General features: G+C 55.3%; 1 protein-coding gene across 7 annotated transcripts in view; it reads left to right on the forward strand.

Annotated features, from left to right (window-relative positions):
• TBC1D14 (TBC1 domain family member 14) overlaps positions 1-24,411 on the forward strand; it is an 83,457-nt gene that overhangs the window by 5,977 nt on the left and 53,069 nt on the right. For 5 of the 7 annotated variants that reach the window (XR_005647676.1, XM_039838236.1, XM_039838234.1 and 2 more), the window contains exon 2: positions 3,451-4,186. Coding sequence is in view for 6 of the 7 variants with exons in the window: in XM_039838236.1 (XP_039694170.1) it covers positions 3,468-4,186 (719 nt within the window). In the remaining variant the exon portion in view is untranslated. Of the gene's footprint in view, positions 1-1,893; positions 2,064-3,450; positions 4,187-22,281; positions 22,425-24,411 lie in introns of those variants that run through there. The other 2 variants (XM_039838235.1, XM_039838239.1) reach the window with 2 other exon arrangements.

Here is a 24,411-nt window from a genome sequence, read left to right on the forward strand (position 1 = left end):
AGGCAGTGGCGTCCAGAAGCTTCGAGCACTGTGCCTGCCTGAAGCTGAGAAGCCCGTGTGGAGAGGCCTGGGAACAGCTGTAAATGCAGTTGTTTTAGGTGGGGCGTGGCCAAAAGAGCCTAGGAGGAAGGAGGGCCTGCAGCTTCCTGGGACAGTTAGGAAGGCCTCTTGGAGGAGGTGGCCTTGGAGCTGTGTCTCCCTGTGGCGCCTGCTGCCGGATCCCCAGGGGTGCTGATGGCCACACTGGGAGAGCGTGGCGCAGATGAGAGAAGTCAGGGTGGCAGCACGAGGCTGGCGAGGCTGGCATGGATGGACTGGGAGGGCCCTGTGCCAGCTCAGGGAATTGAGGCTTATTCTGTCGTTAGAAAGCACGTGACTTGGAGGCAGGCTGGCATCTGCAGCCTGGCCTCCTGGCGGGCTCCCAGAGTCCACCGCGAGCCCGTCTGAGAAGCACGCTCTTTGTGCAGCCCACCCCCACCCCCGGCCCCCCGGGCTCCGGCCGAAGGCAGGTGCTCTGGAGTGTGGCTTCTGGTTTTATGGCACGGGTGGCACCAGGTGGAAGGGTTTGAGGGCGGGTGGCCTTGGCCCTTGCAGAGTTTGGTTTTAGAGTGTTGCAAGCGGAAGTGCTTTTTCCCTTTTAGGTTCGTTTCCCTGAAGGCGACACCCTGTTCCTGAGGTTTAAGGAACTTAAGCTGGACTTGGAACCGGCGGAGGCTCAAAGGTCGCTCCGCTCCGTGTCTCCCTGAGAGAGGCCCCCTGGGCGCTCTCCTGGCCGCTAGGGCGGAGGAGGGAAGAATGGAGGAGGAGGGAAGAATGGCGGAGGAGGCCACCCCAGCGGGTTGGCCTCTGTCGGGCCTGCTTCGTTCTTCCCTGTGCTTTCATCTTGGTCGTTGGGAGAAGGGGTCCTCGCTAGGTGGTCCTGTCGTTCTAGCGTCACAGTTGTGGTTTCAGTTCCGTTTTGGCAGGCAATTCGTCTCTTCATGGAGCGAAAGTCGAGGGCATTCACGTTTACTGGGCGCTGACTGTGTGTCACGAGCAGGTTGCTGGTGCTCTCACCAAACCTTGTCGTTTCATTAATGCTCAGGCCCGCCTGGGACTTGTGTGGCACGGCCCGTGTCCCTGCTGGGGAGCAGGGAGGTCGAGACTCAGAAAGGTTGAGTGTCTCCCCTGAGGTCGCCTCAGCTGGTCAGTGGCAGAGCCAGAATTTCCGCCGGGCCTGTGTCTCAGCTCCCCCGTTCGGGCTTTTTGCCAGTTTGACCTGTGGAGTGTTGCTGGTGTTTTGATAATTCTAATTACCTTTGACATTGGCAGAGGTTAGCTCTTAACTACGTGCTAAAAATGTTTGTTATTGCATTTTCCTTTTAGTTGAAAAAAAGAACTTTCAGATCTCTATGCCTTTGACTCTCCTTGTTCCTGGTGGGGACCCTATTGCTTCACAGCCAAGTTGAGGTTCAGTTCAGGGCTTTTCCTGGAGCGGGGTCCCAGAGACAGTTTGCTGCGGACTCAGGAGAGGCTCAGCCCAGGAAATTCAAGGGACCGTGGACCGTGTGGTGAGGTGGCAGCCGGGTCCTTTCGGAGGGTGGCCGAGCGTTTCCTCTGTAGGTTGGAGAAGCACTTTATTTTCTGCGGCACCTTCGTAACTTCATTTTCGCGTTAAACCGATTTCGTCTGTGTTTGTTTCGGGGTAGTGCAGTGTGGCTCCACCCCCGAGTGGAACAAGGCGACGAGGCACCCTCTCCTTGCTCACTGGGTCGTATTTCAGGTTTTCTGTGCAGTCCGGGCTGTGTTTGGAGTCTGCGTTTCCACACGTCCCTTCCAGCGCCGTGCTGACCGGTTGCTTCAGTTTCTGGGAGGGAAGGACTTGACCCCCTCCTCCCTTTTCTGCTTTTAAAGGATTCACTTGTGCTGTGCTGACATTGAGAGGCAGGCCAGGCTTCCTGAAGGGGAGCAGGAAGGCCTTTTGCAAAAGCCGAAGTGACATCCAAAACAGAGTGGTTGTCATCGTTGCTATGCCGTGTGTTTCGTAACCTCGGCTACCTGCACGATGGTAGCGGCTACGAAGGGTACGTACTGGGGGCCGGGGCCGCCGAGCGCTTCTCCCACGGTCCTCTGTTCAGTTCTCCCAAGGCAGTGTGGCGGAGCTGGGATCAGAGCCAGGAACGTCTAAACCCAAAGCCCCGTCCTCTGTGCTGTTCTACTCCGTGGATTAAATACACCACCAGATCTCCCATTTTGACATTTTAAAGCAGGGGTCCCCAACACTCGGGATACGGACCGGTACCAGTCCGTGGCTCGTTAGGAACCAGGCAGCACGGCAGGAGGTGAGCGGCGGGCAAGTGAGCGAAGCTGCATCTTCATCTGCATCCGCTCCCCAGCGCCAGCGTCACCGCCTCGGCTCCACCTCAGATCGTCAGGCATTAGATGCTCACAGGAGCTCCGGTCCCTGGTGCCACAAAGGTCAGGACCGCTGTAAAGCACAATAGAAGGTGGCATAACATAAGCCAAGGTTCTTAGTCCGCTGGGGACTGTGCTGCCCAGGCTGGTGCACCTCCCACCCCGTCTTCCCAGCCCGAGTCTTAGGCCAGAGGACAGTGGGCAGGGCCCTAGACCCACGTGTGGCACGCTCAGCGTTGACTCCCCTCACGTCTCCATTGGAGGTTTGTGGTTTCTGTTTTCCCTTTACTGATTACTGTCCTCACTGAGCCAGCCTTCTGACCTGGGTTTTTATAACTTCAGACTAAGCCATTCACCCACGAAGTATGGCCTATTTAGGGGTCAGTCCCCTATATCCTAGCCCTGCCGCTAAATAACAGTGTGACCTTGGACCTGTTTCTTAACCTCGCCGAGCCCCAGTTTCTTCTGTGGTAAAGGGGGTAGGACGCCTGCCTTGTAGGCCTGTGACTGAAACATTAGTGGAAGGCCACTGCTGACTTGGATGTGGTTGGGTAGTCTCCCTGTATGTGGCATATGCAAATAATCTGGTTGGTCTCTGTCTTGAAAACATCTCGATCTTTATTGTGTCAGAACAAGTTGAATCTTGACTTATGTATGGGTTATGCATTGACATACTTTTGACAGAGGTAGCCTGTATATAATTTTAAAAAGCACAAAAACCAGAAAGCTCTCTCTGCCTGGCACAGCCCTCATCCTCCCAGTGCTACCCTGGGGGTCAGAGATGTGACCGGTGGGCGGTCACGAGGGCGGCCAAGGCGATTGTCTTCCATATGTGGTACTGCGTGTATTCCCTGAGTCATCTGCCTGTCATTTTATGTCATGGTAGTATATGTGAGTACTGTAACTTCTGGTCCGGAATTACAACTTGAGTGCGTAGGACTTTTTTCAAGGGTTCCCCATCGAAAGGTCGTCAGGACCTTTGAGCTCTGCGTCAGAAGAATGGCGTATTTGGCCTTTGCGTCCACTGCCTTACTTACATTTTGATGTTTTTCCTAGTTTCTCCTTGGACCAAGATGACTGATGGAAACCCTTCCAGCTCCACAAACGGTGTGGCCTTGACAGGCGTTCTGGACGGTCGAGCAGGACACCACACTCAGACCCTGCAGCACCTGCCTCTCAAGGTGCCCAGGTCCCGCTCGTCGCCTGAGCACGGGCCCAAGCCGAAACTCGGCACTTTGGACCAGCACAGCCTTAAGTCGGTGGACTCCGGCATCCCTACCCTAGAGATCAGCAACCCGGAGCCGGTCCCCTGCAGCGCGGCCCATGGGAAGAGGAAGCAGTCCGAGGCGGAGCTGGGCGCCGAGCGGGCCTGCCACAGCGCGTGCCCGCTGCCCTCGTTCGCGCCGCCCGCTCCCGCCGGCGCCGAGCGGGAGCAGGGCGTGCGGAAGTCGTCCACGTTCCCCAGGACGGGCTACGACGCGGTGAGGCTGTGCGGCCTCACCTCCAGCGCCCTGAGCCGCAGCGACGACGTCTCAGTCTGCAGCGTGTCCAGCCTCGGCACAGAGTTGTCAACCACGCTCTCCGTCAGCAATGAGGACATCTTGGACCTCGTGGTCACGAGCAGCTCCAGCGCCATCGTGACCCTGGAGAACGACGATGACCCACAGTTTACCGACGTCACCTTGAGCTCCGTCAAGGAGACCCCTGACCCGCAGCGGCGGGACTGTGTGGACGACACCGAGGAGGGAAGTAAATCGAAAATATTGGGGCCGTTCAGTAACTTCTTCACCAGGTAATGCCCTTCGCCTCCCCGGGAGGTCTGGGCTGTCGGGTTCGGGCCGTCGCGTTGCTCGGAGTGAAGCGTGATGTGCGCTTCCCGCCCCGTCGAGCAGGCGCCAGAGCCCTGTGGGTTTGGTCCGCTGGCGATTCTGCTGTTTGATTCCTCCTGACTGGCTGTCACTTCTGTGTCCCTGGCTCACTCCCACAGTCTGTTGTCACTTCTCGGCCTCTGACCTGCTGTGACCGAGGGCGACCCGCAGTGGTCTGTGTAACCAAATCCAGCAACCTCACTCTGTCAGCCTTCCCCTCTGAAGGGCCCTTTACGCCCATAATCCGAGTTTCATGGGTGGCCCAGAGGGTGCGGCTGATGGTGGCATCAGCGTTAGCAGCTCACTGTTCGCGTAACCCAGGGCCGGCATTCCCGGGCGTCCCTGTGTGTCCCCTGTGCTCCTGCATGGCTGTGCGCCTGTGTTCATGTTCTGGCCCTGCTGCTGAGGTGTGTGCTGCCACGTGCATCCTTACCTGTCACCCAGGTGCCAGGCCAGGGCTGCTGGGGTCCCTGTGTCTTACCCGGAACTCCCTGGGGACAGGGCCTACAGCACCGGCTTCTCATCTGCGCTCTCACGTTTTCGCTCAACAAGTGTTTGTGTCCTAGGCTCTGTCTGCTCTTGGCAGCTAATACGGGAGTCGTGAGGCGTAGAAATGGTCTTGGGCAATGGCTGGGGCTGGGTGGTGGAAGTGGACACGTCGGTCAGTCACACAGCGAACTTGAACTCCCACCCCGCGGAGCGCCGTGAGGAAGGGCGCGTGTGGGCCATGGAGTGTGTGCAGGGAACGGTGCTCCGCTCCACAGCTGCCTCTCGGGGACCTGGGGCCCGGCGCCAGAGCTTAGTGTTGGGGGGCACTTCTATGGTTGACCCTGGCTACTGCGGATGCGTGTGCCCCTTGCAAAACCCATGTTGCACACTGTAGTACTGGGTGTCCCTTCGAGATGGTGTGACTTGATGGCCGAGTCAGCCGGAGCCCCCTGTGGCCGTGGGCGTGCCCCCAACCGTGGCCTCAGTCGCTTCATCAGCTGAGTGTGGGCATCATCGCTGATGAGTCTGAGGCCTGTCCCGCGTGAGACGGTCTCTGACACAGGCCGTGGTTTTGTGGGGCACCTGTTCACTCTGCTGTGGCGACAGACAGATACAGCGCTACTGCCAGGAGAGCTCCCGGTCTCTGAATTCAGTAATTTATCACTTGCCTTCATCGGAGAAGCCCAGGAACTTCAGGGGAGACTCGTCGCTCTCCCTGCTGAGACCATAGCCCTAAAATCGTGCTGTTGCAGATCAGATTTGTGTGGTGGGACCGATCTCTGCTCGGGTCAGTGTTTCTAGTGATTCCTGTTTATGAATGAATGGCGCCTGTGCGCCTGTTAGATATGGCTCCTCAGAGGGATGTGGGGGACAGGTTTTCAGAATCACTTGGATTTCTTGGCACATTTGGGGAGCCTCACTCAAAATGAGGGTGGCTGGGAAGCAGCCTAGAGGAAAGAGCTTAGCTTTGGACTTCAACAGACCTGTGCCCCTGTCCTTGCTGTGTGACCTTGAACAAGTCACTTCACCTCTCTGAGTTAGTTTCCTCATCTCTAAAACAGCATTGGTAAGTGCCTAGCACGTGATGCCTAACGCAGTTCAGGTACGTCATACTGTTCGCCTTCACTGTCCTTGTCATCATCTGCTTCTGTCTCAGCCTCCTCCTCTGTCACATGGGGGTGACGAAGACTGCCTTCCCGCGGTGAAGTGGGTCCACACGTGCGAAGCAGTACCGACACAGAGCGAGCAAGCTTTGAGGTGCCATTGCTTGTTGTCGCTGTCGTGACTGCTCCATGGTCTCTTCACTGCCTTCGTCACACTGTCTGGGTCGCAGCCTCTCCTCCTCGATGGGAAACACCGTCAGTTACCGCGGGTCCTTCCTAAGGCTCTGCTTCTCGAAAGTTCCTTTCAGCTTTGTGCCGTGGCAATCAAACGTCTCCTCTTTTAGCCCTTGGTTCTTGTCTCCGTAGCCTTGTTTTGATGGCTGTGACATTATTGTGAGCCATCACTAAGTACCTTTGGGAAGCAGATGGAATAGTAATGACAAATGAATCGAGTCTGTGATATCACAGGCCAAGTTTGGTGAGTTTCTTAAACTCTTAAAGTGTTAGAGGAGTTTCAGTCTGGAATTCCTTCGAAGGGGAAAGGGTTCTGTGCCAAAAATATTTGGAACCCACTATGCATTTTACAGGCAAATAAATTTACAGGGGAGTTACGGAGAGGGCCTGGCACACAGTAGGTCTTCAGACTAGGGTAGTTTTTGTTGAGGGCTGGTCCTTTGGGGTTCCCAGCCCAGGCTTCCTAGCCACCCATCCTGTTTCTCCACCTTACCTCGAGCCCAAGTGACTCCTGTGGCCTGGTGCCTGTCTGTACTCCTTACCCTCCCCGAGTCCATTTCCAGGTTGCAGGAAGAAGGGGGGCAGCATCGTGGGAGGCTGGTCCCGGAGAAGGGGATTCAGAGGAAGGGCGGAGATGGCCTGGAGCTTGTGGCCTGAAGGAACAGACCTGTTGATCCTGACGGCCGAGGAGGGTGGCCTGGGTGAGATGGGGCTGGCTGGGCCTGACCACTGCCACCGGGAAGCCGCAGGCCAAGCTCCCACTTGTCCCTTTGATCCCTTCTTCACCCAGGCCGTGGTGAGTGGCTCTGTTGCAGACCCTGCCCTGAGCTTCGAGATGGTCCCTGCCCTTGGGGAGCTTGCCATTGGGGAGGGGGGCCAGACCAGACACTGCGGGGTTGGGGGAATGAATGCTGTCATGGATGTGTGTGAGTGTGTGAATGTGAGTGTGTGTGTGGGGAGGTACCAGAGTCAGCAGTGCTGGTTCAGGAGTCGTACTAGCTGGGTTCAGTGTGAGTTCTCCTGCGTCATAGGCGTGTGATCTTGGGCAAGTTTCTTCGCCTCTCTGAGCCTGAAGTGGAGCATAGAACTACTGCACAAAGTTAGACATCAGATAAGTAAAGCATCAGGCTCACTTCCTGGTACCAGACAAGTCGTAGCGATCTGCGATTCTACGACAAGTAATTATCGTGTCTAAAAAACGCATTTCCTAAAGCGTTTTCTAGCTCTTATCCTGGTACAATGCTTACTTCAATCAACCCATTCTTGAAAAAGTTAGATCAGGATTTCTCCACGTTGGCACGGTGGACATCTTGGGGCGGAAGAGTCTCTGGGAGAGGCTGTCGTACACTGAAGGCTGTTTAGCAGCATCCCTGGCCTCTACCCACTAGATGCCAGTAGCACTTTCCAGCTATAACAACCAAAAATGTCCTCAGGCATTGCCACATGTCCCAGGAGTGGGGTTGGGAGGGGGGTGGACAAAGTCACCCAGCCTTTGAGGACAGACTAGCAGGTTGAAAAATGTTGGTATTTAATTGCTTCCTTGAAGGAAATTTACCACCGTAATGTAATTTGCGCAGGATACTCATGCTTTGGGGACAGGGACTCGTTGAGGGATCCTGTGAGCAGGCGTAGTTTCACAGCATTTGTCTTGGGGCCCGGGCAGCAGGTGTGAGAATTCAGTGACACGCGTGCGTTCCTCAGGAGACAGGGTTGCTTCTGAGAAGCCTGGGGTCAGGGCCGCTGAGCTACTTCGGTCTGGAGGGTGGGGATTAGCTCTGACCACTGACACCTTCTTTGGCGTCGCCGTCGCCCTTATTCAGCTCTCTGGAGAGATGATCTGAGACTCCTCGGCTGAAGAGAGGAGGTGGAGCTGCATTTGAAGGATGCACAGGAGCTTGGCGAGTGACGACAGGGCCCAGAGGGAACAGCTCGCGGAGCCTGGGCGGTGCGATGCGCCTGGCCGCGTTTAGAGAGCCGTACTGGTGCATTTTTCCAGTCCGCTTCCTGGCCTGGCCGGGAGCCGCCTGGGGGCACAGTCTGTGTCTGGCTCACCCTGGCATCGAGTCGTAGTTCAAAGATGTAGGAGTGTGGCGGCTGAGGGCCGAGGCCGCTCGGACTCAGGTCTGCACCTCAGATCTGCCATTTTTGACCTGTGTGGCCTCAAGAAACTCACCCTCTGTGATTCCCCAGGGATGTAGGTGACACGGTTGGCTGTAGTCTTGTGAAGAGTCCACAGGAGGGTTGAATGCGATGACGCAGGTGAGGCCTTGGGCGGAGCACAGACGGAGGCAGGTGGGGTGTCCGGCCCTGCCCCCGGCTTCTTGTGGGTTTCACCTAAGGTTGCACTTTTTTTTTTTTTTAAAGGCTCTGCTCTGTAGCAGAGTTTGAAACCACTGGCTTAAGAAAAATAAATCCTTAAGTGGGCTCTTCGACTCGCCGTGCAAGTGTTCGACCAGAATCGTAGTTCCCGTACTGGCCTCGGCTTTGGGAACTGGATTGTTTGGAAGGGGACGTGAGCGGTGCTTGACGTCAGCAGCGCGAAGGAAGAAATGCGGTCTTCGCTTTCTCCCCAGGGAGGCGAGTCGGCTGACTGACAGGGTGGCTGTGCTTCAGAGGCGCGGGACAGCCCGAGCCCTCGGTGCAGGGAGCACCAGGCAGTGGCCGGTGCTTGCCAGGCACCTTCTCAGACTTCTGTGTGGTCGCCTTGCGTAACTCAGCGACCGCGTGTGAGAGTGATGTGGCAGAGTCCAGGCCACCCCCCTGCCAGGCTGCGTCGCCGTGGGGCTTGGAGACAGACGCGTGCCCTTCCCAGAGTCTCTCGCAGCTGGGGTTCCGCACGGGAGCCGCATACCGTTCTGCTCCCGTGCTGGAGGGATTAGAGGCGGACCTGAGGCGGGGACCAGTTTTCCTTCCCCTCTGGCTGTTTTCTGCTGTCCCGTGCTGTCATGGAGATGGGAGGCTCTCCCGCGGCCTCCCTGTGTCATTTCCTGGACGTCTGCAGGCAGCTGCAGCGGAGGCTGTGGAGGTGGCGGCTGCGTGCTGCACCCCAGCGTCGACAGGCAGCTGGTAGCTTCCCGAGCTTCTCGCGTTCTTGCGCTCAGCAGTTCCAGTGGCAACTCAAAGGTGGCAGCCCCGCCCCCCATGCATCAGTTCTGTAGGGTTCAGGAGGCGCCCCTGGGGGCCCTGTGTAGAGCCCACTCCTTCCCCCTGACAACAGTTTTGAGATCCTCCAAGTCCTTGAGTTAAACCTCTTCCTGCTTAAAATTCCTGGAGCGGTTTCTGTATCCCGCACTGAAAGCTGATGAGTCCAGGTAAGTAGTGTAAATAAGTCTCGTTTACAGCTGCGGAAAATGAGGCAGGGGGTGGTTAAGTAGCCATTTTGGAGGAGGCGGCGGAGGAGGAGTTCGGACTCGGGGGGTTGGGTCCGGGCAGGAGATAGGATCTTGTAGTGTTGGCCTCGTGGGTGGCGTGGAACAGGTGCGGTGACCGTGGACGTGAGCGGTCGGAGGAGGACGAAGGGGCGAGCCTGTGGTGCGGCAGATCAGTCTCAAGGAGGGGAGGAGGCCTCACGGGGACGAAGCGGTTAGAAATTGATGGATTAAGTGGGGCAAGCGGTGTGGCAGCAAGGATGGGGATGCCTTGGTAGCATGGCAAGGCAGCTAGTCAAATTGCGACGAAAGGAAGCTTTGCCCTGATGGGTGGAGGTGAGGACTGAGAAGTGGCCATTTGGTGAAAGCAGGTCATTGGTGACCTCGTCCAGAGCTGCTGCGGTGGGCAGCTGCAGACGGCCCTTCTGGGGGGCTGCGGAGGGGAGCAAGGAATGGGGTGGTAGCCGGAGAAGGAGTGGTGAGGCTTTTTCCTTTTTTAAAGTTGACGAAATGGCTGTTTTTGTTTACAGTTGAGGACAGTTTAGTAAAAGTGGAAATTTAACATATCGAAGAGAGGAGAGAACTCCAGGGCATCGGTCTCCAGTTGCCTGGGAAGGAGTGGGACTCGGTGCTCAAGTGCAGGACGCGGCTTTAGCTGGTGGAATCGTCTAGATTCACAGGCCGCATGGGCACAGACGCTGTGTGATGACCGGCTGTAGGAGTCTGTGCAAGTCTTTCCTTTTTTCAGTGCCTGTAGATAGGCTACTTTATTGTTTTTAACGTTGCTTCATTGTTCTTTTGTCTGAATATACACTTCTAACTGCAACATATTCACTTTTTAAAATGTAGACTTTTTCAGAGTAGTTTTGTTCCCAGCGAAGTTGAGCAGAAAGCACAGAGGCCCCCCCTGCCGCGGGGGCCGTCGCTGTGGTGAGCACTGCTCTGCTGGGCCGGCCGTGGGCATCAGAAAACTCCCACTGGTGAGCAGCACCCCGTTCTCAGGGAGAGGTTGGCATGGGGGACAACGGCGAGTAGCCCTGAGTGGACCATGGGGCTCCCCTCCCCTGGCGCTCACAGCTGCCCCCACTGCTAAGGAGCTGCGTGGGACAGTGGTGCCCGGCTCTGGGGCTCTGGGGCGCTGCGCCCTGGACTGGACATGGTCTCACATGACCGTCTGATGGGCCACGGCCGGGACAGCGAAAGAGGAAGGAAACGGCGAGAGGACTCTCCCGAGGGTTCCGTGGACCATCGTCATGCTGGGCGTGAGGTGTCGCTTCCTCCTCAGTCCGCGGCCGTCTCCAGCAGGCCCCACGCACACGCTGGCCGGCTGCCCGTCGTTGCTGTCCTGTGGGCACCCGGCAGGTACGGCCTGGACAGCCAGCCCTGCCCAGAACGAGGCCTGCGGACTGTGGGGCTCACTCACTTGGCACCTTCCCCACATCTCTGAGCTGCTGCGTCCCTGACCCTTTCTGCAAAAGCTCAGCCCTGCTGGGGGGTCCCCTCCAGCCTCTGCGTGGGGACGAGCCACGTGGGCCTTCTGTGTACTCACACAAGAGGGGGCACGTGGAAGGTCCTGGAGGAGGCCTCATGTGTGTCATCACTGCTCCCCAGGGGCTGGGGCTCAGGCTGCCCTCCTGGTGGGCCCCGTCTCCCAGTGCCAGTTCTTGGGGACCTGCCTTGCAGTAGCACCCCTCAGCACGTCTTCCGGGGCTGGAGCCCTCTCGAGGGCAGCATGGGGTCTGAGCGAGTACCGCCCTGCGCGCAGGGGCGTGATGGCAGCTGCTGCTCCCTGGTGTTGTGGGCGCAGCCGGAGTGACGTGTGGGAAGGGACTGTGGGAACTGGAGTGGAGCCGCCACAGCAGTGGTGGGACGTGCCCCGCTTTGCGGTTACTCGCTCCGCCCCTGCGGCACGTGGCTGTGCAGAGGCTGTCCCCAGGCACTGGACGGAGTCGGGCCGGGTGGTCCCTGTGCGTCCCCGCGGGAGGAATCAGCGTCTCACCTTTCCTCCTGCAGACTGGCGACCCTCCTGGCGTGGGTTCCATCCCTGTCCTCCCGTGTCACTTTCAACGAGAAGGACCCGCCGGAGAGTTTCAGGAAGGGTGGCGGCTCCCTTGGCCGTGGCCGCACAGCTCCCAGCTCACGCCTTTGCTGTGGCAGCTGCCATCGTGCGGGGTCGTCTGATGGGTCCCCAGCCTGGGTCCCCCCGGAAGGACTGCATCTCACTCATCCCGTACCGTCACCTAGTTAGAACTCAGTAAACGCTTGTCAGATAGTTGAATTCAGACATCATTCAGTTCTTCGGTGACTGTGTACCCAGGACCTGGTGTTGGGGGCGCAGCCGCCAGCAAGCCCCTTTCCCCAAATAAAAGTCCCGTATGGCACTTGCGGTCCGCTGTGGGCGTACGGCTGTAAGAGACGCTCCATGTCAGGCTTCAAGTGCTGGAGAGAAATAAAAAGCAGGGGCTACGGGGAGGGAGGAAGGGCGGTCGTAGTGAAGGCGGGGGAGGTTCCATTTGAAATAGGGTGGTCGGGGAGGGTCTCACTGAGCAAATGAAACTTAAGCAGAGATCCGAACGCGACCAGGGAGGAGGGTGTTCTGGTCAAAGGCCGTGGCGGGCACAGAGGAGCTGGGGCTGGTTTTTCACATGTCTGATGGCGTCCACCAACCTACACCTGTGCCCATGGTCCCACAGTCGCTCATGCCCACTTCAGCAGTTGCCTCGTTTGGTTATCCGGGGTCTTGGGCACAGTTGGCGTCTGTGCTGTCCACATGTAGCTATTTAATTAAAATGGAAAATTTGCTTCCTCGGGCACACCAGTCACATTCCTGCGCTCAGCAGCCACGCGTGGCCAGTGGCTGCTGCATGAACAGCTCAGGTTCGTACGTCGCCACCATTGCGGAAGTTCCGCTGTTCGGCGCTGGTCCGTAGCTACACGGGTCTGCGACTTGGTTTTTAACCGTGTTCTTGCTGTGTGTGAAAGCAGCTCGAGGTGGTTGGGAAACCTACGAATCAGTAACGAGGTGTCGGAAGCCAAGGGAATCCGGCGGAAAGAACCCGGAGGGAGGGGACGAAAGGGAGGCACGGTGGCCTGCTAGGCAGGCAGGCGTGGTGGACGGGCCTGACCTGCCTCCCCGCCTGGGGCTGGGGGCCGTGGCTGCCTCGTGCGGTGTTGAGAATATCACCTGTTTGACACTGTGACTCTAGTGCACACCTGAATATCTGGGGACAGTCAGCACAGCAGAGAGGGAGGAGCTGTGTTTTGCAGGTGTTAGTTGTGCCTGTAGCGTGGGGACGGGGGCTCCGTGGGGATTCGGAGAGCGCAGCTGCAGAGCCAAGATGTGACTGTCCGCTCTGCCCCTCCGGCCGGGCCGGTCGCTTCCCTTTCCCGAATCTTGCTTTTCTCATCTCCGGAACGGTGCGAAGGAGGCAGTGGTACCAGTGCTCGGCACAGCCGTCTCTGCTGCCTTCTCGCTAGAATCTTCCCTGCTCATCACGTGAAGGGCAGTGGCGAGTGAATGAAGGCTAGTAAATCCCGACCTGCCCTCGAGAGCAGCCGCAGCAAAGGGAAAAGGAGAAACAAAGGGTCAGCTCCGTCCTGACGGTGAACGACGGTGACTTCCTCTGCGGTCCTGATGACTCGACTGAAAGCAGGCCCGTGGCCTTTCCCGGTCCAGCCGGCGCTCCGCTCGGTGTTGACGTAGGGGACCAGGAACCCATTCTGTGTCCCAGCGGGCGTGACAGCCTGTTTCCTTCCGTGGCTGGGCGAGGAAGCTTCTCTGATCTGAGGAAGAAGCCTGCTGCGTTCAGCCGTGCGTGTTGGAGGCTGAGGTTGAGCTTCGGCCCCCTCAGCGGGGAGGGCAGGGACTTGCACGGTGGAGTCAGTGACAGTAGAATGATGTGAACCGAAGCAAGGAAGGACTTCAGCCTGCGTGTTGTGTCCCCCGTCTATCCCGTTCACAGCCAGGTCGTGTTCCCGATAAACCTCACCACCTCGCTGAGTTCTCTGCAGCGTCTCTGCTCCACCTTCTGGACGGCGGCTACGTCCTTAGAATGTCACCGTATCAAAAAGCTTGTTTGGGGGACTGGGGGAAGGGGGATTCACGTGGCTCCCAGTTTGGGAACACTCTCAGCGTGCTGGCACTGTCGGGGAGTCACGTGCTGTGTCTCTCTGGGAGCTCCCAGGTTTCTGTGCTCAGGTGCCTTGCCAGCCTGCCTCGGTCCTGCCCTCGGTGAGGTCGTGGTCAGCCTGGAAGGGGTGACTCAGTGCGAAATGCAGGACACTTTGTGGGAGCCTAGGACTTTGTGGGGTGTCGAGAAAGCCACAGGCAAACCCAAACCCATTCCTGCAAAGCAAGTCGTCAGCCAGCGGCTACATTTTACTGATCAACCAACTTCCCTTTCGGCAGGTGGGTATCGAACCTGTTCTGCGGAGCGAACGTTAGTGGAGGGACACAGCAGTTCGAACCGTCTCGTTCCACCTTCGGCCCCGAGGCGTGCCTGTTCTAAAACGTTTACGTGTTTTGCCCGTGGAACATTCGGTCTCGGAGATACGAGCATTCAGTTCTCTCCTGCCTCCTGTACTGTGTGTGCGCACACGCCTCACGGATTGCCACATCAGCCAGTTCCTGTTTGTGTCACGGGAGCTGGGTTTGTAACTCAGAGTTGTTTCGATTCCAGTTTTGCTGAGTCTTTGTTGTGAATAGTCGTGGTCGATTTCAGGATTCCCGAGAGGTCCTGTGTGTGGCAGGGTGACGTCCTCCAGGAGCGCTCCCGCCATCTCCGGCCCACGGCAGCCCGGTTTTCCTGTTATTTCCCCCTTTTGCTTCCCGCCCAGGCTGTGTGCACCGTGTTACCGGGAGCCGTGCGTGTTTGTGGAGTTCGCAGGTTAGGTTAGGGTTTAAGTTCCGGTAGCCTTTAGGTTTCAGATTGGGGTGTTAAACACATTTTCGACAGGAGGGGAGAGAGCAGAAGAGGTCGCGAGTGTGCCGCTCGGTCCCCCAGGCCCCGTTCTGCAGAGGCAGGAGGGACTCGCGTGAAGAAAAGGGTGAGAGGCCAGTTAGACGAGGGAAAACGCTTCCTGGATCGGCCCTTGCCCTAGCACCCGACTGACTGCTCGTCTACTCTAAGTCCTTACTCTGGAAGGAGCAGATTTCATTCCTTTTAGAAGTTCCTTCGAGAGGGTTATTTTTGAAGAAGGAGAAGTTGAGTGGCGGTCAGTTTGGGGGAGGACACAGTAAGTGGCACTCCCTTGGGCGTGTGCTAGCTGCTCTGACAAACGCGGCATAGATCACGACGCAGTGCACGTGCGCCTCCAGCTCGTGCTCCCCCCAGTTCTTTCCGTCTCGGGGCTCTGCCGGCTCCCGCCGAGGTCTCTGGGCTCCTCTGTGTCAAGCTGAGGAGGCCGCGCGTGGGGTCCGTGGGTCAGGGCACCGGCAGGCACGGCACCCGCCGTTCACGCAACCATGTGGCTGCTCCGACCTGGGGGAGGCTGGGAAACGAGACCGGTGCCCGGGACAGTGAGGGGGCGGCCTGGGGGAATGGCTGGGAGCGTGGGCCATTTTCCAGAATCTTTTTTCTCGATCTCCCTTCTTCACGAGAACTGAATGCCTGGAGTCGCTGAGTCGAACGCGTTGCCATCGTTTTGCCTGAATGGTAGGTAGCCCTGACACCTGCAGGATGGACTCCGTGTGGCGCGGCGCGGCGCAGCGCAGCGTGACGTGGCGTGGCGCGGCATAGCGTAGCGCGGCGTAGCGTGGCGTGACGTGGCGGCGCGACGTGGGGAGCGTCTGGCCTCTCGGGCCTCCAGCTCTGTGCTGCGGCCGTGAACACGAGCTCCTTGCTGAGGCCCCTCTGAACCAGCAGTCTCGTCGCCACCCCTTTGCCCACGCTGCTCCCTCTGCCGGGCGAACTCCTGTTGTCCTTCGGGATTCGCCTGAAATGATGCGTCCTCCAGGAAGACTGCTCTGGGCACCCCCACCCTCCGAGCACCCTCATTTGGATGCCCCGGTCCCTGGACTGCTTTTGAGACAGCCCTGCCGCCTTCCCCACCCCACCCCACCCCACCCCCGCCCCGTCGACGTTGAGTCTGGGGTGGAGTGGCAGGGCCGTGTGTTAGTCATTCTTTGTTTTCCTAGCCAATGCAGGCACTTAGTAGAGGTTCAGTCACCTTAAGTAAATGACGGGTAGACCGTAAATCAAAAGGAAAGAGATCTGGTACACTTAACTTTTAAAATGTAAATATTTTCCTTTGCAATTAAATTATTGTTCCCGATATCTCAGTGGGTCCCCCTTGTAGGGCACACCCCCGTTTAGGTTTCAGACTGTGCGTGCAACACCCACACCGGTGGTGTCTGCAAGGCTGGTACGATCTTCTGAGACTTTTTTTTCTAAACGATAAACCCTTTTTACATATTTTCTTAAAGTTTCCTTTTGTTTAAATATATACAGGAAAATTTTGGCTTTTCGTGTTCATCATTCTATTTTTGTCCTTTCCACTTTTACACCTACTACTAATTTTTCCTCCTTGCCATGCTCCCTTACTGACTTTCTATGAATTTTAAGCATGAAGATGTATAACAATTCTACAGTTTGGTATCCTGCCTTTGGACTTACAGAAAACATTTCCCCCACGTAACTAAAAACTTAAACACTCACTACCGCCTTCGCGGTGCTCTGTCCTGTGAATCAGCCACTTGTCCTGATAAGGAAGTGGTTTCTGTTGCTGTGCTCTGATCACATAAGGTAACCTGCGCGCACGTCGGTGTGCCTGTCTGTGTGTCTGCATGTCGCGTGGTTTCCTGGGGCAGACTCCTCGAAGTGCCTCCTGCTTCATGGCCAGAGTCCGGACCCCTGGTCAGCTCTGACCTGCCCTGTCCCGAGATGGAGACCGTGAACCTCCAGGAACCCTCTGTTCTCGGTGTGACACCCTCAGTGAGCCGAGGGGCTGCTGGACTTCGTCCCCGGGGAGGCCTCGTCCTCCCAGGTCCTTCCGTCTAGGAGCACAGAGGGGCCTTGAGCTTTCTCCTCTCCTTGGCTCTGGCCCATGGGACTGGTTCTGACTCAGATGCCTTTGCCTGAGATGCTCCCTTCTCCTCTGCCCCGTGTGCCCCTGTCCGATTTCTGCTCATCTCTGAGGCCCCCGCACTGCCGGCCCCTTTCTGTGAACCCTTCCCGGGGTGCCCAGGCACGCCGCTCCGTCCCCGCTGTCCTGCAGCCTGGCTTTAGTGTTTTTTCTCATGTCTTGTTCTTACTGTGAGCCCCTCAAGGACAGAGCGTGGGGCTTTGTCATCCCTCATCCCAACTAATACCTAGTTAATGTTCTCGATTGGCCCTGGACCATTAGCAGAATGTAGCCTGCTACTGTCCATACGGTATGGAGCTGCAGGTAGGGGTGGTTTGTTTTAATCCCTGTGGGATTAAATCCTCTTGTTTAATCCACTTTGTGCCTCCGGCCAGGCATTTCCATATGAGAAAAGACAGGTCTGCTGGATTCTGGAAGCTTGGCCCAGATGTGCTGCCATGGAGGGGCAGGGCACACTCAGGTGAGCTCCAGAAGCCTCCTGGGGCAGGGGTCTGCATGCAGCCTGGATTGACTTTTGCTTTAGTGAGTAGACTTGTTGGAGCAGTTTAAAGCAAAATCCAAAAGATTGTAATTCAGTGTTCATGGAAACTGCTGGAGAGGAGTCAATCTTCATATAGATTAAAGCGTCAGTTAAATGAGTGAAGGAAAACGTTTATTAAGGAGCAAAGTTCTCAGCCCTAGCTACACAAAAGAATTCTCTGGGAAAAAAAAAAAAAAAATGACATCCAGGCCTCACCCTTGGAGATCAGTTTTCATCGGTTTGGGGTGCGACCTGGGCCTCGGGGTCTTTCAGACAGCTCTCTGGGGGACTCTAGTGTGCAGCCAGGACTGAGAACCGCCAGTGGGAGCATGGACCTAAGTCTAACCCAAGCCTTTTGGTTTACCGCGTGGCCTTAAGGCAAGGGGAATCGTAGATAAGCCCCCTGGGCGGGGGCCTGTGTCCCTGATCATCGACAGTCGTCGTCCCTCTCCTTGGCACAGTGGCTTACAAGCTGAACAAAGGCCACTGACCCGGTCACTGAGCACTGCCTCTGCCGTCCAGATGAGGGAGCCGAGAGGTTCCTGTCTCACCGAAGTCACACAGCTTCTTCAGCAATGATTTGAACCCAGACCTGCCCAACGCCGAACCCCAGGTGTAGACTTGCCGCCTTAGTCCGGGCTCATCCCTGAAGGCCCCTGAAGCTGAAGCAGTCTCTCGTGCCTTCCTCACTTGTGGCCTCAAGCCTCGGCCACGCGTGCTCTGTCACAGTCACGGGCTGTGGCTAACGAGCAGCTCTTCTTCCCCTCTTCGGCTTAGTGTCCACTTGGAGATCAAGAAGAAATTTGTGTTTTCTTCCTTAGTAAAGGCACGTTCTGTATTCAGTTACACAGGCATTTTCTCCTTATAAGAGCCGAAGCCGATGTTGGAGGCTGCATCCCTGTTTAGTGTTTCATTCCTGTATTTAAACGTTGGAGAGTGTTTGAAGGTGACTTCAAGGAGGTTGTGACACAGAACGCTGGGTCTGAGTTGGACTCTGACTTATCAGAGGCGTACGGGCGAGTACGTTTCAGGGTCAGTTAATGGGTTACCTGTAACTACAGCACCATCTGGCAGGCTTCCTGCCAGGCCCTGGGGATACAAAGACCAATTAGGACGCCCCCACCCCCCAGTGTGGGAGGTGATATGGAAATCACTAAAGTACAAGTCCCCAGCTCTTTGTCCAAGATACACGTGCAAGGTCTCGGGAGCCCAGGGGAGGGCCTCGGTGGAGAGGACCCCCACCCCCAGGACAGGCTCCAGAGGGAGTGGTCCGAGCTGAGCTGGCCTTTAGTGACTGACGGGGAGTGCCCCGTACAGAGCGTCACCAGTACCCACGAAGCCTCTGTCACGTCCCTTCCCCGTCAGGACCTCGCTCCTCAAGGGCAACCACTGTTCTGGCTCTTGCCACCGTAGATTAGTTTTGCCTTTTTTGAAATGTAGATAAATGGGGTCATCTGGCACATGCACTTTGGTGTGTGGCTTGCTTTGCTCAGCGTCGAGGTTCACCCAGGTTGTCGCTGTATGGTAGCAGCATCCACTTTATTTCATTCTGTGTAGTTTTCAGATGCACAGATATACCTCTGTGTGCTCACTTGGAGATGGACGTATGCTTTGTTCATTTTGCGACATGTGGGGAGAATGCTCGTCGCGGCGTTCTCGCACGCGTCTGTTGGTGCACGTGTACCCAGGGCGGACCTGCCGAGTCTGCTGTAGTTGACACCGCGAAGCGGTTTCCCCAGGCGCTTGTCCCAGCCGATAACTCCTGCTGGCAGCTGCAGGCATCCTGGGTGCTCTCCATCCTCTCCAGAATGTGGCGTTGTCCGTTCTTTGTTTTAGTGTTTTTTCTTTCGGTCATGCTGGGGATAGGGCGAGGGATTTACTTTGCCTTTCCCTGACAGCGAATGGTGTGATGTGCCTTTTCACGTTTTATTGGCCACTTGGAATCTTCTGTGGGGTGCCTGTCTGGGGTTGTCCCACTGATTTGTAGGCGTACTGTATACACTCAGGGTAAGAGTCCTTTGTGAGACGTGTGTGTCGCAAATACTTCTGCGCTGTGGCTTACTTTTTCATTCTTGACGTGTTTTGTTTCATTTTCTTAATGAACAGAAGTTCTTAATTATAATGAATTCTAGTTTATGGAATCTTTCCTTTTTATAGTTAGTGCCTTTTCATCCTATTTAAGAAATTCCGTGTTACCCTCTAGAAGCTTTGTTTTGCCATTACCAGCCAGATCAGTGACCCGTCGGAATTCCTTTTCTGTATGGTGTGAGCTAGTGGTTTGTTTACTGTAACGATCATCCTTCCCGCTGAACCTTTGAAATAAGTCAGGTGACCCCACGTGTTCTATTATTCATTTATCTTTTTACCAATATCACTAATTTTCACTGACATCCTTTTAACATGACCATAGCTACATAGTAGGTCCCGATCTCTGATAGAACAAGCCCTCCTTTGTTCTTCTTTGAGATTATTTTGGCTATTCTAGGTCCTTTTTCATTTCCATGTAAACTTTAAAATCAGTTTGGCAATCACCACAAAAAAATCTGTAGTTTTGTTTGAAATTCCATTAAATCTGTTGGTCATTTTTTACTACATGAAGATACGACCTCTGAAAATGGTGTGTCCTTCCATTTATTTAGGTTTTCTTTAATTTTCCACAGTATTTTATAGTTTGTTATGTAAAGGTCTCGTGTTTCTTTCATTAAATTTATTCCAAGGTATTTGTTATTTTTGGATGGTTTTACAAAGGCCGTGTTGGAAATGCTTGTTGGAAATGCGGTTAATTTTTGTGTGTAGTGCTTAAATCCTGTGATCTTGCCAAATTTGGTGATTCTAGTAGTTTATTTCTGGGTGCTTTTGAATTTTCTCTGTGGAAGGCCATGCTGTCTCTGGGTGAGTTTGGTTTCCAGTCCTCCACCTGTCACTTAGCTCTTGCCTGTCACATGGCTAGGAGCTCCCCGCCAGTGCCGGCCTGCAGGGGCGCCGGCGGGAGTCCTGTGGGAAAGCGCCCCCCATTAACTGTGATGTCTTTTCATCAGATACCTTACTTTGTGTTAAACAGCATTGATCAGATTAAGGAAGTGCCCCTTTATTCCTAGTCTTATGATTTTTAGAAAGATCACGAATGTGTTGCATCTTATCACATGCTTTTTCTCCTGCATTGATTGATCGTTATATGGGTTTTCTTTATTTTGTTTATGTGGTGCATAACGTTGTGTATTTCTAATGTTGAGTAAGCTAACTTTGCATTCTTAAGATAATCCCAACTTGTTTGTGATACATCATCATTTATATTCCATTGTTGGATTTGATTTGCTAATATTTTGTTTATGATTCATAAGAGAATGGCCTGTAATTGGCCTTTCTTATACTGTCCTTGTCAGGTTTTGGTATCAAGATTATGCTGGCCTTACACATAGAATCGAGGAGTGTTCCACTTTGTTATTTTCTCAAGATTTTTCTCTGGTAGTGAAATGAACCTACCAATTTGTTAAAACTTATAGAACTATACACCAAAAAGTCAGTTTTATTGTCTACGAATTTAAAAAATAATAAAAAGCCTTCACAAGGAATTTAAAAAATGTGTGTACACATACACACATACACACTCCATGTCAAATGATCCTTGAAAGGGTATCAGCAAACCCTGGCTGAATAAGTTTTTTGTGTGAATAATGCCCATAAGTATATTTATTGAATGACCTAACAGATTTCCTCCAGGGCAGGAGAGAGGAGTAAAAGTTTCGTTCTCTGAAAGAATTTGTGTATTTCTTAAATGTTTGGAAGAATTCATCAGTGAGCTCATCTGGACCTGAGTTTTCTTTGTGAGTTTTTTAATTATAGATGTTTTTGGAATTTTTTTTTTTTTTTGCTGATGTAAAATTATAAAATCCGAATATTGCAGGTTGAGGAGGAATTTGGAGAGATGTGGGAACATGCAGCTGCAGATCTGCAGTGAGACAGAACCCAGGTGACTGAGAAGAGAGGCTGTGGCTGCAGAAGGAGCGGGGCTTGGGCTAATTGTGTGGCCTCTTCATGAGTGGTTACCCTGCGCCTTGCCTTGCCTTGCCTTGAGCGGCTGACCTGCCAGGCCAAGGAATGTGGGTTTGACTCCTGGAGAGTGAGGAATTTGACAAGAAGTTTTAAGTAGAATAACAGAGATTTAAAGTGTGTGGATGTCAGAACAGTGCTTCTCCAACTGGCACAAGCACCAGAGGGCCACCTGGAAGGCTCAAGGGACAGATTGTGGGCCCGCCCAGAGATTCTGATTCAGGAGGGCTGGACGGGACTCAAGATTTTGTTTCTAGCCAGTTCCCAGACGATGCTGCTTCTAGTCCAGATCCCGCACTTCGGGGTCCGTGGTGTTTGTGTTTTCATTAGTCACTCCCGTATCAGGTGCACTGGGGAGGAGCCTGGCACATCCAGGTGCTCAGTGCCACTCCTGTGCGATGTCGTTTCCCATACTTGATTGTCTTATCTTTTTTTAACTGCGAAAGTTATACATGCTTGCCTTTTTTTAGCAATACAGAAATTTGTAAAGTAAAATTTCCCTCTTTGCCTCTCACCACCTCCTCTCGCCAGGTGACCGACCGTCTGCTCGGTCCTTCTGTACAGGTGCAAACATACAGACACACCGAGGGGCCGTGCACTGTGCTTCGCCATACGCCTGCCCCGAGGCCCGCCGGCTGATCTAATGATTTCTTGTGGATTTAGAACAGATCGGTTTTGTTGACCTTGAAGTTGTTAGTTGGATCTTGTCCTTTGAAAGTCCTTAACAGGGTTTGAAGTCAGGGACGGGGAGCTTAGCCTCCCCTGCTGATGGTTCTGAGGCAGGTATTTGAGCAGGGATGTAGGTGACCATGCTTGTGACTCACCCAAATACCTGCTGTCTTCCTCACAAAGCGCCGTGTGTGTGCCACATGGGAGACATCTAGGTTGTTCAGATGTGACTTCGCCTTGCTTCCCACACAGAGGAGTCTGTGGGTTTTGTGACTCGTTGGCCTGTCCCGTCATGGTGCGTGGCTCTGGGTTGCTGCAGGACGCCGATGTGGAGCGGAGCTGTGCTGAGTCCCCGGAACCGGTCATTCACGCTCTGCTGCCCAGACACCCGCCCTCCCCCTCCCTGTGACTCCTGAGGACTCAGGGCCCTGCCCGCCCCACCCCCGCCTTTCCAGCCGGTGCACTCTGCCCTGCGTCCTGCGCCTCCCAGACGGTGTGCACCGGGGCCCAGCACGGCTCCCGTCGCTTCCCTGGGACCGCGGCCCCGGCTGGCCAGGGATGTGGCAAGGGGCGCGTCGGCCTTGCCCAGCTGCGTGGTTGCGGTAGGCGCCATGTCCGTCTCTTCTGCGCTCCTGTTCACGGACAGGTTTGTGGCCGCAGGCTTGCCTTTCTCGCTTTTGTAATTGGAGATGTGACGGCAACAGGGTTTGACCGCGCGCGGGGAGGTCCTCCTGGGATTTAGCCCCACAGGGCGGGCGGGGCAAGGGTCCCTGTGCGCCGGGAGCCCTGCGGCCGGTGCGGACAGCACGCGGGTCTGACGCTGACACGCTCCCTCGAGCTGACGGTTAGCTCTGCTTTTAGGGATCAACTTCTCAGCCACAGATGGCGGGGCTAGGACTGACCGCGGCGTTCCTCTCACTCACGTCATCTTTCCCACGGGGCAGGTGAATTTTGTCACACAGGAGGTTTGCATTCCTCAATGCTGTTTTGTTTGTCCAAGCGGGCTGGCCTTTCCCCTGGCATTTTCCGAGCAGAGTCACAGGGCCTTTGTCGTGTTTGAAGGTGTGCCAGGGTTTACACGGCCCTCCAGGAGTGAGCGCGTCAACCTCCCCGCGCCTCGGGTTCCCGTCTGGGCAGCGGTGACTGTGCTGCCCTCCTCGGAGGGCTGTTTCCCGCGTCGCCTGGCACAGGAGGCGGCACCTGACCAGCGATCTGTAACAGGTCACAGTGGTTCAGGAAATGGCCGAGAAGATACCCAGCCGTTTCCGTGGGAACCGAACGTTACGTGTTCCCACTTGTCCCTCCCCGCTTTGGAACCAGAAATCGCTACCAGTTTCTGTGAGTGTGACAGGGGGACCGAGCAGAGGCCCCAGGCGTTGCTGAAGTCTGAGACAGGGGTGCGCATTGTTCCGTGTGTGGGAGGAGGACGGCTTCGGAGGTGTCTTTCTCAAGACTCCAAGAAGCTTTGAGAAATCCCTGCTGCGACCTCGCGGCCGGTGGAACCTGCTCCACCAGGGCGGGAGCATTGTGTCCTTCCACCCCAGCCGCCCCTGCTCTCCGGGGACCTCGTCACTGCACGTTCGTCGGTAGCGGCCTCCGATACGGGGGTCTGAGTCTCGTTCTGCGTCGCCTGGCTTTGTGTCTGGGCAGCGCTCCCCAGCCTCTCCAGATCCGAGCTTCTATTTTAAATGGGCAGGAATAATTCTCATGTAATATTTATGAAAATTCCCCAAAAAAGCATGCATCGAATAAATTTGAATGTTCTCCCGCATGCCAGGAACTGTTCTAGACGCTAGAGGCACCGCAGTAGATGGAAGAGACAGAACAAGGCATCCTCATTTGATGTGTCAGTGGGTTCTGTGACTTTAAGTGAAAGGACGTGTAACAGAACCAACTTTATACCAGGCTAACGGTTGATATAAAGCCAGAGCTGGCTTCCCAGAGTGTCTCGGCATCTCATCAGTGCAACAGGACGATGGCATTGCTCGGGGACGTGCTGCCTTCACTCTCATGGCCTTGACATTCTGGTGACTAAGACAAACAAAGCGAAGTATCTAGAGACAGGATCGAGTGCCCGCCGCAGGGCCAGCGCTGCCAGCACAGCCGGGCGCTTCGAGATGCATGCGCCCAGGGCCCCCGGCCCGGCATCTCATCACCTTCGCAAATCGCTCCCGGGGTCGCCTTCTTTTGACTTCGGTGACATCCAGAAGTTAAGTTGCTGGAGTTTGGGGCTGAGCGTAACAGCCTCAGCCCCACGGCGCCCAAGAAGAAAGGGGATTGGTCTTTTGTCTATCCGATCTCTTCTCAAAAAAAGGAGAGAGGGAGCTCTGGATGGAGTTTCATTACCTGTGGGTCCATGACGGCAGCCGCTGGACTTGTCCTGGGTTTCAAAAGCCGAAGAGACAGAGTTGGGCTTATGACATTAATGACAATCTTCAGGACCCCTCACACATACCTAGTTTTGTGTTCATGGTCAAACATTTTTTTCTTAAAGAGGATTCCTCAAATGATAGAAGCTTCGAGGCCCTGCGACACCTAGATCTGGCCCTGCACACAGCGATGGGATGCTGAGGCAGCGGGGGCAATGAAATTGGGGCCACCGGGGGGACCACACAGAGCGTGGCCCAGCCAAA

The sequence above is a fragment of the Pteropus medius genome, unplaced genomic scaffold (genome assembly GCF_902729225.1).
Source record: "Pteropus medius unplaced genomic scaffold, Ma_sr-lr_union100, whole genome shotgun sequence".
In the NCBI taxonomy this organism is placed as follows: domain Eukaryota; kingdom Metazoa; phylum Chordata; class Mammalia; order Chiroptera; family Pteropodidae; genus Pteropus; species Pteropus medius.